This window comes from Phallusia mammillata, chromosome 4 (assembly GCF_965637545.1).
Source record: "Phallusia mammillata chromosome 4, kaPhaMamm4.hap1.1, whole genome shotgun sequence".
In the NCBI taxonomy this organism is placed as follows: domain Eukaryota; kingdom Metazoa; phylum Chordata; class Ascidiacea; order Phlebobranchia; family Ascidiidae; genus Phallusia; species Phallusia mammillata.
The window spans coordinates 6,971,531-6,983,712 of record NC_137255.1 but is presented as its reverse complement, the minus strand read 5'-3'; the positions used below and the strand labels follow the sequence as shown (position 1 = coordinate 6,983,712).

The window sequence follows — 12,182 nt, the reverse complement described above, 5'->3', positions numbered from 1 at the left end:
CAGTCAGCATTTTCAACATATTCCATTATACACGTCACAGATTATAATTGCCACACAAAAAAATAGCCATAAAGCTTTTTATTTGTATCATAAATGACAAATTCAACAACCACATTACATTTGTGGCAGAAATTGTTTATTCAACATCTTTTCTTAATTTTTGTGTACAACTATTAATTGTTTGTAAGTTTCTTAACTGCTAAACTTGCTGCTTTATTTGGTGGCATATTGCTTATAATTCCTTTTTTTTTGAAGTACAAAACTCTGCAACCTTTGGAAATTACAACACTCTCACTTAAACTTAAAACATATTATTAAACCTTGTGCTTTTATTTTACAACCAAAATGAATCATAAAGCTATAGTTGAAGCAAAATAATTGATAGCTTCTTCCTTGATTTCCAAATGACAACCAAGAAACTGTTTTTTTTCTATTTAGTGCTATCACTGCAAATGCAAGTCTTTTTGGAAATAATGGTGTTCCTTAGAAAAGTGTGCATCCTTTTCAGTGTTGACATCCTTTTCAAGAACCGTTTTGCCTTTAAGAGACTCATGGAAACTGCTGACTAACTGGCTTTTCCTTTAAAAGTTTCAGTAACTTTTCTAACAACAGGATATGTTTGGTGGTCACTACTATCTCCCCTGTAGAATGTTCATTCTTAAGAAACATTTCCTGTGAAGCAATTTAGCAGCTACTGTTTAAAGAAACATAACATGTCCAATATATCAATACACAAGATTGCACTTGGTTGCAAATACTGTCCACATGGTGTGTTAAGAAACCAAAACTTGAAATTGTCATCACTAAGGTATTTCAAAATTCCTGTAGCTTGTGCAATTGTTTGTTCTGCATTTAATATTGCCTGAATTTCAGTGAGACATTTAACTTCACAGTCACAAATTTAATTTTTCTTTGGTAGCATTAAGAACTAAAACTGAGTATTTCTTGGTGTTGCTTATTCCTGCATGACATTGGAGTAGCAGATGTTTGTCCCATACTTTCATAAAACTTTTTAATTCAGTTATTTATTATAAAGGTTAATTGTGACTTTTCAAGGTGTTAGATGACCTTTTTTCTTTTTCAAGATGTTAGATTTTCTTTACAGTCATCTTAAAGAGTCACGACTAACAGTCAAACAATAAATTTAATGATAGCAAAATAATTATTTAACTGCACTCACTGTCGAACTTAAATATACAGTACACGGGTTTGGCTTTGGATCTCACTGACGCGAAGCAGACAACACAACTATAGCGCTAAAAAAATTTTTTTTTTCAAATAATACAAAATTTTTATTATTTTTATTTTAATAAAATGCCGATTAATGCAATAAAAATTATTTTTAGTATACACTGATCAAACAAAAAAAACTATATGTAAAGATTGTTTTGTATAACAACTTGGAAGAGGAATGTCAAGTAAAAATACTGGGGGTGCTGCAGGTCCGCAGCCCACTCGCACGAGCCGCCCCTGCAACTGGTATGAGCTAGTCGTCGTTAAATTGAAAAATAATATGAAAACAGTCTCTATTTACGCATACCAACAAAATAACTTCCTCGCAGCGAAATGCACCAACAACTTAATCACACAATAGATTACGATAAATTTCCAGCGGCGTTTAAAGTTAAACCTTTCTTGGGGTGTAATCTCATGAGCACGTGGGTTTTTCCACACTTTTACAGTTGTCAACGCACTTAGGTGTTATACAGTGTGCATGTTTAAGCCTAAACTGCAAAGGTACTCAAAATGCTGTTTCTTTTGTATGACTAAACCTGGTTAGGGCACAGCTACGTTTGTACATTCATAAATTTTTGGTTTTAACCAAATGTTTAGTTAGTGTTACGTCGTTTTCGCCAACTGTTGTGAACATAACTTTGCCCAGCAAAACGTATAACAATTATCCTGTGACGCAACAGTTAGTGTTCCATTGCGTGACAATTAATGTTCCAATGCGTGACGTCAATTGCCTGTGTACTGTGTATGTTGCAATCATTTGTAACTTGCCTCGTGGTGTACGTTTGTGAACTGCTGACAGGCATAATTTAAATTGAAGCAATCAATCTAAACTCTGATACCTTTATTTAGCAGCTAGAAAGTATAAATAAATTGCTGAGTTTGATAAAGCTGCATTTGTGAATCATTTTGCTGGTAAGTTTGGCTTTGTACTGTAATGTGAAGTTTTGTTCTAAATCTGTAAATGTTTGGTTGTTTGTGCAGGATTTGTTCGGCCTTTAAAGCATCATTTAATACCAAAACCCCTGTGGCCAAACAGTCGGTATGTTTACTTTATTGCGTGTAAAATTGTGATTCATGCTTTATATGCCTTCGTTTTTCTTGTGCAGAAAAACCGGAATTGACCATACCATTAAAACGAATTGTCGTTCCTTTATAGTGCGTTTTTTATTGAGCCACATTGTGTGACGTTTGCGTGAAAGGGGAACACGCGACAGAAAGCGTTACAGTTAGTTTGATGTGATTTTAGTATTCCATTTTTTAAATTAGAGGCAATCAGTAAGATACATTTTATGCAGCAGTTTACATTTTATTACAAGAGTCAAAGAGAACTTTTGCTCACAATAAAGTTTGAGTAGAGGAGAAAATGTTGCAATTTTAATTACCTGAACGCAAGTTTCTTAACTATAGTAATAAATTGTTGCATCCAGATTAACCCAAACGCAGCAAAACTGACCAATAAAAAGATGAGTCTATATCCCACAAAAAATAACACCTTTTTCGTCTTTAGTTAAACATAATGATACCCAACTAACATGTTTACAATTTCCAACAATAAAATGATGGCATGCATTAAGCGATTCAAATTCGATAAAATGAGTAGTGATGGGACGATACCAAGTTTTGAAGCGAGTACCACATGTATATACCTTCGATACCGAGTACTTAAGTGTAGTGTTGTACTTAGTTGTATATCACTGGCTAATTTATCTGCCATGGCCGGGGTACAGGTGTGCACACGCACATAGCGAAACATTTAATCTCCACGTGATAGCGAAAAAGATACACGTAAACTGGCGGAACTTTTTTTCCAATTTTGTGCTGTCCGAAGCAAATATTGGCTGAAAGTTGCCCGTATTCTTGTGGTGTAAATCGGCCTTCGGTACTCGCACGTTGGTATCGAAAACTGAAACAAAATATTTCGATACCGAGTGCGACGAGTATCGATACCACTGAAATCGTTCGATACCGGGTACTCATCCCATCACTAAAAATGAGGTAAGTGCAATATATATCTTACCACTAAATGAGTAAAACTAAAAAAGAGGAGTCAAACACTAAACACTTCAAAAGGATAAAAGAAAGGAGGCAGTCTAAAAACACAAGGCAAAAGTGATGGGACAAAATATCAGCATTTAAAAAATATTATGTTGTACATTTTTGCTACTTGTTAATTGAACTTTGGCCAACAGATTGATTTGACAATAAAGTTTAAGATTTCCAGGATTGATGGAAGAAGGAATGTTGTGTCCAGACTTCCAACTCATTCTGAAACAAAAATAGAAAATTTTGTTGTTGGCAAGCAGTTTTATGCAATAAAATCCATGAAAAATTGACACAACAAAAATATCAAAAGTTAACCATTTCTCCCAAGATCCACAACATTCCAGAACGGAAGGTTAAAAGATATACACCAATCATTCCCTGTGTATCAGCACAAAGATACCAAGAAGTCCAAGCACTGCATACTAAAAAGGGATAAACTAATGAATCTTATCTCATTATTGCATTTTTCTGGTCATTTAAACTTTATATAGGTGCAAAAATTTACAGTTAAAATCAGATTTCTAATAAATTGACTTGAAAACTTTTAATAGAAAAATTGAAAAAAAAGTTTTATTTCTATTTGATGGTAATCTCATGTATTAAATCAAACTCCTTAAAATTGGATCACACAAATTTAAAAAACAAAACAGGCAAATAATTAATATCCTACCTTTAATTTGGGGTAATCGTTCATTAGTATTGTTACAATGCCAATATATGGAACAAAACCCCTTGCCCTTCCTAGTACATGATTGCGTTCTACCCATAACTGTCCTGGTTTGTACAGTTCACGATCATCAACCTCATTATTATCACCTTTAGTTAGGAATTTCACCTTACCATCTGGCCTACCAATGAAAAAAGATTGCTTTAATGATAAAACTACAGAATAAAATGCCGAAAACTTACTTTTCATGTACTTTTATAACCCTGTGCACTATTGGTATGTCTCTACCCTCTATCTTGAAAACAACAATTTCTCCAGCTTGGATTTCATCTTCTTGGTAGTTTGTTAGAAAAAGAAGATCACCTCGGAAAAATGCTGGTTCCATACTTCCACTGTAGATAGAGATGCAAAATGTTAAAATTAAAAACTTTTTTCACATTTAGAAAGACAAATTATTGAATAAAAAAAATCAAGAAATCTGGCATGACAAGTTTATGACATATTGTCAATTTGTCATACATTATAATATCTAAACAGGCAGTGCCATGCCACAAAAACATTTTTTAGCAAAAGACTTTTCTGTTTCTCAAAAGCTGCTACTGTTGACTCAAGCTGGCTTGCAAAAATGTTTGTCACATTTCTTAAAAATGGTGATCAAATGTTGAATATATAAAAACCAAAATCCTCCGCCAGCCTAATATTACATTTAAAAAGGAAGAGCAAAGCTTAACACACTAACCTGAGAACAACCACAATTGGACTCTCACTTCCAGAAACAACCATTAAACCCTTCCATATCATCAAGGCAGAAGCCACAATCATTGCAATATTGAGGAATTGAAAATAAACCTAGTATCCCAAAAATGAAAACAACTTTAAAATTATAATTTAACAAAAATACACAATTACCTGTCTCTTGTTCATCCGACGCAAGTCGTCAAACACAGCCTGGATCTCCATTTTTGATTTTTAATTATAAGCGGCTGCTACAAAGGAGAAAGTCCGAAATATTTGTCTAATGCAAATAAAAATATGCCTCAAAAGTAAATGTTTGTTTTGTTTGTGCAGCCTGCAGTGAGATTGAATGAGAGAGATGTTGATCCAAGGCTACACGGTGGACTTTGTCGTCACATTTTCATTTTTATAGCGACCATTTGTAACTTCTTTTCATAACAAAAAAGTCATAATTAGTTAGTCCTGCCACTACTTGCACTTATAACGTAATTGTAAAGTTTAATTTTGTATTGCGGACAACTACAATTGCTTGGCCTGGATTTTTGTGGCTAAAGGCCACGCTTCAAATGATCGAGAGAATCAAAACAAATGCTTGTTAAAATGAAGATGTCACCATTAACACAAACATTTGCACAGGTTCTTGCTGCTTGATATGCAGAAAAAGCTCGGCAGGTGATCGCTCGTTCATTTCTACAAGACAAGAGCGTCCGACCGAAATCAGGTAAGCGCGACGCCAAACCAGACAGAACAAATAAAACAAACAAACTTGCGCAGGTTTAAGCGAGCGCGCTACGCATAGCTTAAACGGGCCTTCAGATTTGTGCAGCGCTCTACATTTTGTGTTTGTTTGTTTGTTCACAAACCGCTCACACAAAAAGTTTATTGTTTCACATTCGAATAAAAATTCACACAATTTCCGTCACCAGAAAATAAATCGAGTGCAATGCAATGTAACAAATTAAGGGTATAACAAAAAAGTTAAGGTGATCAAAAACGACTAATCAAGGAACATGCTGTACATCTTTTGTTGCTCGTTGTCATCGAATTTTGGCACAAAGTTAAACTTCACAATCGAGTCAAAACCCTCAGCCTTCGATGGTTCAACGTAGTTTTTGCGAAACGAATAAATAATCATCGCTGGTACGATGTCGTGCTCGGATCCGGACAATTCCCTAAACCTAAAATATATATAATACTTTTTGTTTATTTTGGTTTTTAATATTTGCGTGTGGAGTAGCCTATGCATGGCTGGAAAAGTGCTAAAGGCTAATGTGGCTATAGGCTATACACATTGTAGCCTAAACCAAGTATTTAACTTTTACAAAAACACTGAACGTATAAATTATCATTTAAACTTTTGTCGATCCACAGTTAGCGTATTTTGAACAACATTTTAACCCTATTTTTGGCTTGAAACACGTTCCGTTCCGCGCTGACTAGAAAAACGATTTTCTATAGGCCGAAAAGTTGGTAAAATTACGACAAAAAGGCGAGTCTGAAGGAAGCCCAAGCCTTTCTGTTTAAACTCCTTATACCTGACTTAAAAAAGAAGAGTAGCCTTATACCTGACTTAAAAATCTACTGTAGGCCTAAACAGTTTTACCTATTTTCATGAAAGTGAATTTATAAAAGCGGACCAACCACACTTTTAAAGGTAAAAAATAAAAATGCTTTGATTTCAACACCACAAAAACGTTTCTAACTAACAACGAAATACTTACGATAAACATAAATTAATGACTGGGACCAACCTTGAAGCGTTCATATAATCCAGCGATCACAGCACATTAACGTATAAATTACAATACGCAGGGCTTAATAAAGGCGGTATACCGAAAAAGTCGGTCGTGGGTTCGAATCCCAGGCTAATATTTTTAGTCTGTGCCTTGCCGTATGAGAATGAGTTGTGGTCGGCTGATTCGTTGTTGCTCAAATGGGCCTGGCAACTATGATTTAAAATTAAACAACTAGACTGAAATCGAATCAGAACCCACAAACTGATAACTACAAGGCGATTACATGTGACCAAAATATTGCTGAAACGACCTACACATTTGACAATTGTACTCCGAAGTGTGAAAAACTCACTCCCATGAATTTTTTACTTACCTGTTATTGTGAAAAGCATGTTCGATAGTCACAGTGGAAACAAAACATCTACATTGACAACCCTGAGCTTTTGCGCAATCCACATATCTGAGACACAAAATTTAGTCAAGACCAATTTTGCAGGCATTGTTGAGAAACATTACTACAGGACAAACCGTTTTCTGGATGCAATATCGGCATTAGTGTTATCAACTACAACACTTTTTCCAGAAGCAAGTGCTTGTTTGCATGCAGCCACACATTTCTGCCAAGTTTTCATGGTGTCCTGTAGAAAACATACAGTGTTTGGTTGTTGAACTTGCACACATAAATTAATCAGCCATCATTTTACCCTGTTAACATGGACATAACCCTTTGGAAGAATATTGTTTTTGACAAACGATGATTTTCCACCTATTGTAAATAAGAAATATTTCAGGTTACTGTTGTTTGTTTTATCGCTTTTCAATGGCACATATAGTCAGTAAGTGTTTGGTTAACTGCTATACAACAGCATTTTCTGAGTTTGTGGCTTCTGTCATATTGCAAAATAAAAGTTTTGCATGACGGGGTCACCAATGTAACGAGGTGTTCATTCGAGGTAAATCTTAAAAGAATAACACAATGTACCAATACGAAGCATAAAACGAGAGTCAAAGAAAGAAGGCAATCTGTCCGGTTCGTTGTAGTATGCACAAACACCATAATCGTGGTGAGAGAGGCCGCTACAACTGTTTTCTATTAAGGCTAATGTAAAGTCATAGTAAAACTTACTTGCAGGATATCCAACCATAACTATAACCTCCTGCTTGTCACTTGTCACATCACCACCTTCGGTCAGTGGGGCATTTAATGGAATGCTTTTCTACAAAAGTTAATGCATTAAATCAGTGTTTCTTACACTTTTTTTTAGTATAGAGCTTGTTGATTTCAAATGCCTCATGCCCAATATACGAAAACATTTCACCAAAATACTTGTTGTTTGTTTAAACATTAAGAGGTATATGTCCAAATGTATTTGTTTGCTGTACTGTGTTCTAACCAGTGTTTCATACCGGAACGGAACGGAACGTTATACCGGAACGAAATAAATATTTTTTGGCTCAAATACCAGAACGAAATACCGATGTAAAAAAATTCAAAATACCGGAACAGAACGAAATACCGTTATTTTTTATTCCAGTATTTCGTTCTGAACATTTGACATGAAACAACTGCTGAAAATTTCGCGCTCTTACAATTTACATTCGTTTGACCATCATTGACAAATGTTATGTGACGTAACAACTACCGACAATAATTTTTGTGTGTTGCAAGTTGCAACTTTCTTTCTTTTTTCGCTTAATAGCTGTAAAGACCAGAAAGAAATGTTCTTTTGTTAAGACCGAAATACCGAAAAATACCGTTATAAATTTATTTCGGTCAGACCGGAACGAAATGAAAATATCGGTCCAGAACGAAATAACAAAATAAATAATTTGCTCAGAACGAATAACGTTATTTCGTTTCGTTCCGTTCCGGTATGAAACACTGGTTCTAACTGGAAACATTTATTCCATCGCTCCCCAATCACCCTCTTCAACACTCCCCTTACAATTGGAAATGACCCCAGTTGGTACTGCAGCTTACTTTGAGAATTCCTCCACTAAATAAAATTTCTAAATCCAAATATAACTTGAGTTTTATTTACAACTCAAATGCTTTGAAGTTTAAATTTGGGAAAATCTAATCCAACCTTAGTTAGGCAAGTCTTTTTTTTAACCCAAATTGTTCAGATAATTTCATTCCACAAATGTTTACAAAACCATAACATTCAAAAAGTTACTTTACATAAAAATATACAAACTTACGGGATTGAATGATGGCATTTCAAACTTTACTGACTTCTGTGACAAAAAGAATTCTTCAGGAGTAAAAAATGGAACTCCAAGATTCATTGCAAACAATCTGCAAAAAGAATATATTCATACTAGGATCAGCCCTATGCTTGGTAGACCAGCTGATTCGGTATATTGCCTTTATTAGGCCTGGCGTACTATGACGCATTGTACAGAATTAGAAGCAGTTAATACCTGTCTCCACAACTGAAATCCTTCTTTTTGCCAGGGGCCCAGTTCTTTGGTCTTCCAGCAGCATCACCCACATAAGTAAAGTCTGTCAACTCTACTCCACCATTTCCATCTTCTTTCAGCCACTTCCATGAACCAATGTTTGGTTTCCTATTTTTACCACGCTTGGTAATAGCTACTACCTAAAATTATACATTTGAAATGAATTGAAATGTTTATTTACTAGAGATAAACTAATATATGTCCAAAAGCTACGAAGCCACCAAGATAGCCAAGTGTGCACAAGGTTGTTCTTGAGCAAGAAACTTGAGCGGCATTGCTCTGACCCATAGGTACCTGATGGGTTGAACTAAATTGAAGTCACCAACTGCCGTTGTTAAAAAATCAAAAAAAAAATGATTTAATAGACTTGCTATAAAACAGACAGCTTGACGATGGACTAATTGTAAGCAAAATGCATTCAGGATTTGCTCATCCACTAAGGATACAAACAACAATTGAGCAAACAAAAACTGATAGTAAACTCTTCAGGACTGTAAGAAACAATCTACCTAATCAAGCTGGCCTCCTTAGCATTCAAATGTCACAATTTATAGGCTAGGAAAAACAGGCAGTGGTAAACTTAGAACCCACCTGTGCTGCTACATTTAGTTTCTCCAGAACAGCTTCTATCTTCTTTTTAAAGTCAACTTCTTTCACCTTCCCCTTACCAATGCCAAGTTGGTTTGTTATAATGACAACTTTACCACCTGTTAAAAAAGACTATTGCATCGAGCAACCAGCAAAAACAACAGGCTTACAAATTGGTTTTATGTCCACCAAAACAAACTTATTGGTTTTAAGTTGAAAAAGCATGTTGAAATATGCAAGAGCTAGATTTTAAGCTACATTAAGTAATACAGACATTTTCTGGTAAAACAAGTTGCATTGATTGGAAAACTTTTTTTTCTACATACAGTGTCTTTTCATAACATAGTTTTGTTTACATTTTTACACACTTACCTTCTTTGATAACAGTCTGCAATTTTCCTGGAATCTGACTAAACAGAAGTTTCCAATCTTTGTTGTCAACAGCAAATGTTTTACCTAAATTTGACACCAAGATGTGAGGTAATAAAACTTAAGGTACTAACAGGTCAGCAGTTTGCCACCTTTTATTGAGATTTAGTTACAGATTTCACCTGATTTCGTGGTAATAAGGGTTGAATCCATGTCAAATGCAACCACCCTTGATGAATGCTTTAGTCCTGCTGATTCATAGACGAGCATATCCACACCAACATTGTACCATCCTGCTCCCCTTGTATTCTCCACAGATAGCAATTCATCTGATTTTTCAGAATTGATGGAACCTGAGGTTTATTAGGAGTTGGTGTTAAACTTTTGAGACATTTTAACAAATTAAGTCAGCCCAAAGACCAATTAGGTTTCAGAATGAGTAGTTGAAAAAATATTTGGTAAAATGGTGATGTTTAACTGAAAACAAAAATGCCATTTAAAGTCTTACAAACAGATCTGGCATTGATTAAACATTTCAACATTTTTTTTTGCCATCATCTGTGAAAAGAAGTAATTCAAGTCAAACAGTACTTTTAAACATACAGGGGAGGAAGGAAGAAATAATATTAGTTTCTGAGCAGTGGACTAGAATACATCATCATGTTCAGGCCATAACTTGTTTGTCAAAAGCTTTACAGTAAAGTATGGAATCAATTTGGAACAGAAAAAGTTTGTGCAATAGACTATGATATTTTTAATATTTTCACATTTTTAGTGTTTTTTTTTTATCTAGGAGCATACTAACCAGTAGAAGGTGCAAATGTTTGTTTTTGAAGTTTCTCCAATTTTGCTTTCACCAAAGCTTCATCACCTAAGTATTTATATGCAAAAAATCAATATTTCAGTTTAATGAAACAAAACAAAAATGTTACTGAAAAATAAAAGAAACCCACCCACCAGAATCAACATTGGAGTTGCTGTCGAGTTTTGGCTTTTTTGAAGTACCACCACCAAAAAAATCAGAGATAGTCCTTTTCTTTTCACTCTTTTCTGCTTTCTCTAAAACACATACAGTCAAACTTCGATACTATGCCACCCTTTGGGACCGAGAGAAAGTGGCATAGTAGCGAGGGTGGCATAATAGTGAGGGTTGGTTGTAAAAATAGCCTTGTGACGTGACAATGTACTGTGATGCCACATTGTGTTGTACGATTGTAATTTATTACAGTATACAGTATAAGGTACAGTATACTGTATAATTTATTACAAAAAACGGATAGATCGTGCATAGAACAAACAATACCTGTTAGTTTTGTCGTGATACAAGCACGGAACGGCGTTTACATAACTCGCTGCAAAGCCGTGAAACCTCTTGACATGACCATGTTTGTTTACTCAAAATTAAGCCTTTGCCAGCTGACATTATTGTTAAATTCTCTATTTGTTTGTGATGTTACTGAAAACTTTTTTTTTTAATATTAAAATGACTCGAGGCTTCAATATTCAAATAAAAACGATTGGGTACTTCAAGCACAAATTAAAACCTGGCTCTTTGATGATCAATTGGTGTGGATAAAGGTTCAGAATGATGTGCAATGTTTCATTTTCCTTCAAAGTTTTTGATTCTCCTTTTGCCATTTCACAGTTGTTAATTGAAGAAGGTGTGGTTCCAATCATTTTCATAGCAACTGATTTTGTAGAATAATCTGCACACAGTTCTAACTGTTTCCTGCAAACAAAGTATTTCAATGAATGAATTGGAAAAAATATGAATTTAACGCAATTTTGTTTAAGAGTACGAATATTAAAGTCCAATGATTTGACATGAATAACTGGCTTATCAAATACATGTACTATTTGCAAATAGTTAGCAACAAACAAATAAAATAAATGCATTGATTGTTTTTTACTGATTTTAATAAATACTCGCAAGGCATACGTGCATTGCCAAAATTGCAAATTATCTACATATAGTCTACCTTGAACATTTTTTGTCAGAAATCTTCGTCTCAATAGAACGGCCCACATATGTCGTTGTGCCGTCCGGCAAATATATATCATCATGTTTACCGTCGCAGCTACGTAAAAACATCTCCATTTTGTGTCACAAACAGGTAGCTTGCCCAGTTGAGAAGTAACTTTGCTGCATTCTCGCAGCATCAATCAATATGCGAGCAATATCGCGGTTGCACAACAACAAGCAACTCTACGATTTGTTTACTACGAGGGGATTCCCCTTCGCACAGGAACTGATGTTCCACACCGCTTGGAAGGAAAGATATTAACATCTTTTTTGAAATCAGGTCGCTGAACCCGCTGTAGAATGCCTGACTCCACGCTGTTTT

At 34.9% G+C, this 12,182-nt stretch overlaps 2 protein-coding genes across 3 annotated transcripts; both read right to left on the bottom strand.

Moving 5' to 3' along the window:
* Window positions 1-2,549: 2,549 nt before the first annotated feature.
* Window positions 2,550-5,130, bottom strand: LOC145223115 (signal peptidase complex catalytic subunit SEC11A-like). 2 transcript variants are annotated; one of them, XR_013859411.1, is made up of 6 exons: window positions 4,856-5,128; window positions 4,686-4,795; window positions 4,189-4,338; window positions 3,950-4,127; window positions 3,595-3,701; window positions 3,437-3,501 (listed from the first exon to the last, which is right to left on the bottom strand). XR_013859411.1 is itself a non-coding variant. In XM_080089453.1 (5 exons), exons 1-5 carry the CDS (start codon window positions 4,904-4,906, stop codon window positions 3,445-3,447), a joined length of 546 nt encoding a protein of 181 aa, XP_079945579.1. In that variant the 5' UTR covers window positions 4,907-5,130; the 3' UTR covers window positions 2,550-3,444. The 2 variants fall into 2 exon arrangements, 1 of the variants encoding a protein (XP_079945579.1); XM_080089453.1 differs by lacking the exon at window positions 3,595-3,701 and having other exon boundaries at window positions 2,550-3,501; window positions 4,856-5,130.
* Window positions 5,131-5,547: 417 nt separating this feature from the next.
* LOC145223114 (bifunctional polynucleotide phosphatase/kinase-like) lies at window positions 5,548-12,157 on the bottom strand. Its single transcript, XM_080089452.1, has 14 exons — window positions 11,817-12,157; window positions 11,382-11,566; window positions 10,795-10,896; window positions 10,643-10,708; window positions 10,020-10,190; window positions 9,841-9,924; window positions 9,472-9,587; window positions 8,842-9,020; window positions 8,620-8,716; window positions 7,544-7,634; window positions 7,122-7,183; window positions 6,946-7,055; window positions 6,791-6,877; window positions 5,548-5,859 (listed from the first exon to the last, which is right to left on the bottom strand). The coding sequence occupies exons 1-14, from the start codon at window positions 11,933-11,935 to the stop codon at window positions 5,679-5,681; spliced, it is 1,650 nt and encodes a 549-aa protein (XP_079945578.1). The 5' UTR covers window positions 11,936-12,157; the 3' UTR covers window positions 5,548-5,678.
* Between the last annotated feature and the right edge of the window lie 25 nt (window positions 12,158-12,182).

Bases quoted from the DNA above. Each gene is read 5' to 3' on its own strand.
- LOC145223114 (XM_080089452.1), bottom strand. From the start codon at position 11,935: ATGGAGATGTTTTTACGTAGCTGCGACGGTAAACATGATGATATATAT. The intron at 10,191-10,642 runs GTTAGTATGCTC...AATAAACCTCAG, and splicing joins AACATTTGCACCTTCTACTG to GTTCCATCAATTCTGAAAAA. The intron at 9,588-9,840 runs GTAAGTGTGTAA...CTTTTTTAACAG, and splicing joins GCAGACTGTTATCAAAGAAG to GTGGTAAAGTTGTCATTATA.
- LOC145223115 (XM_080089453.1), bottom strand. From the start codon at position 4,906: ATGGAGATCCAGGCTGTGTTTGACGACTTGCGTCGGATGAACAAGAGA. The intron at 4,796-4,855 runs GTAATTGTGTAT...TTGGGATACTAG, and splicing joins GTCGGATGAACAAGAGACAG to GTTTATTTTCAATTCCTCAA. The intron at 4,128-4,188 runs GTAAGTTTTCGG...TTTCATTGGTAG, and splicing joins GTTATAAAAGTACATGAAAA to GCCAGATGGTAAGGTGAAAT.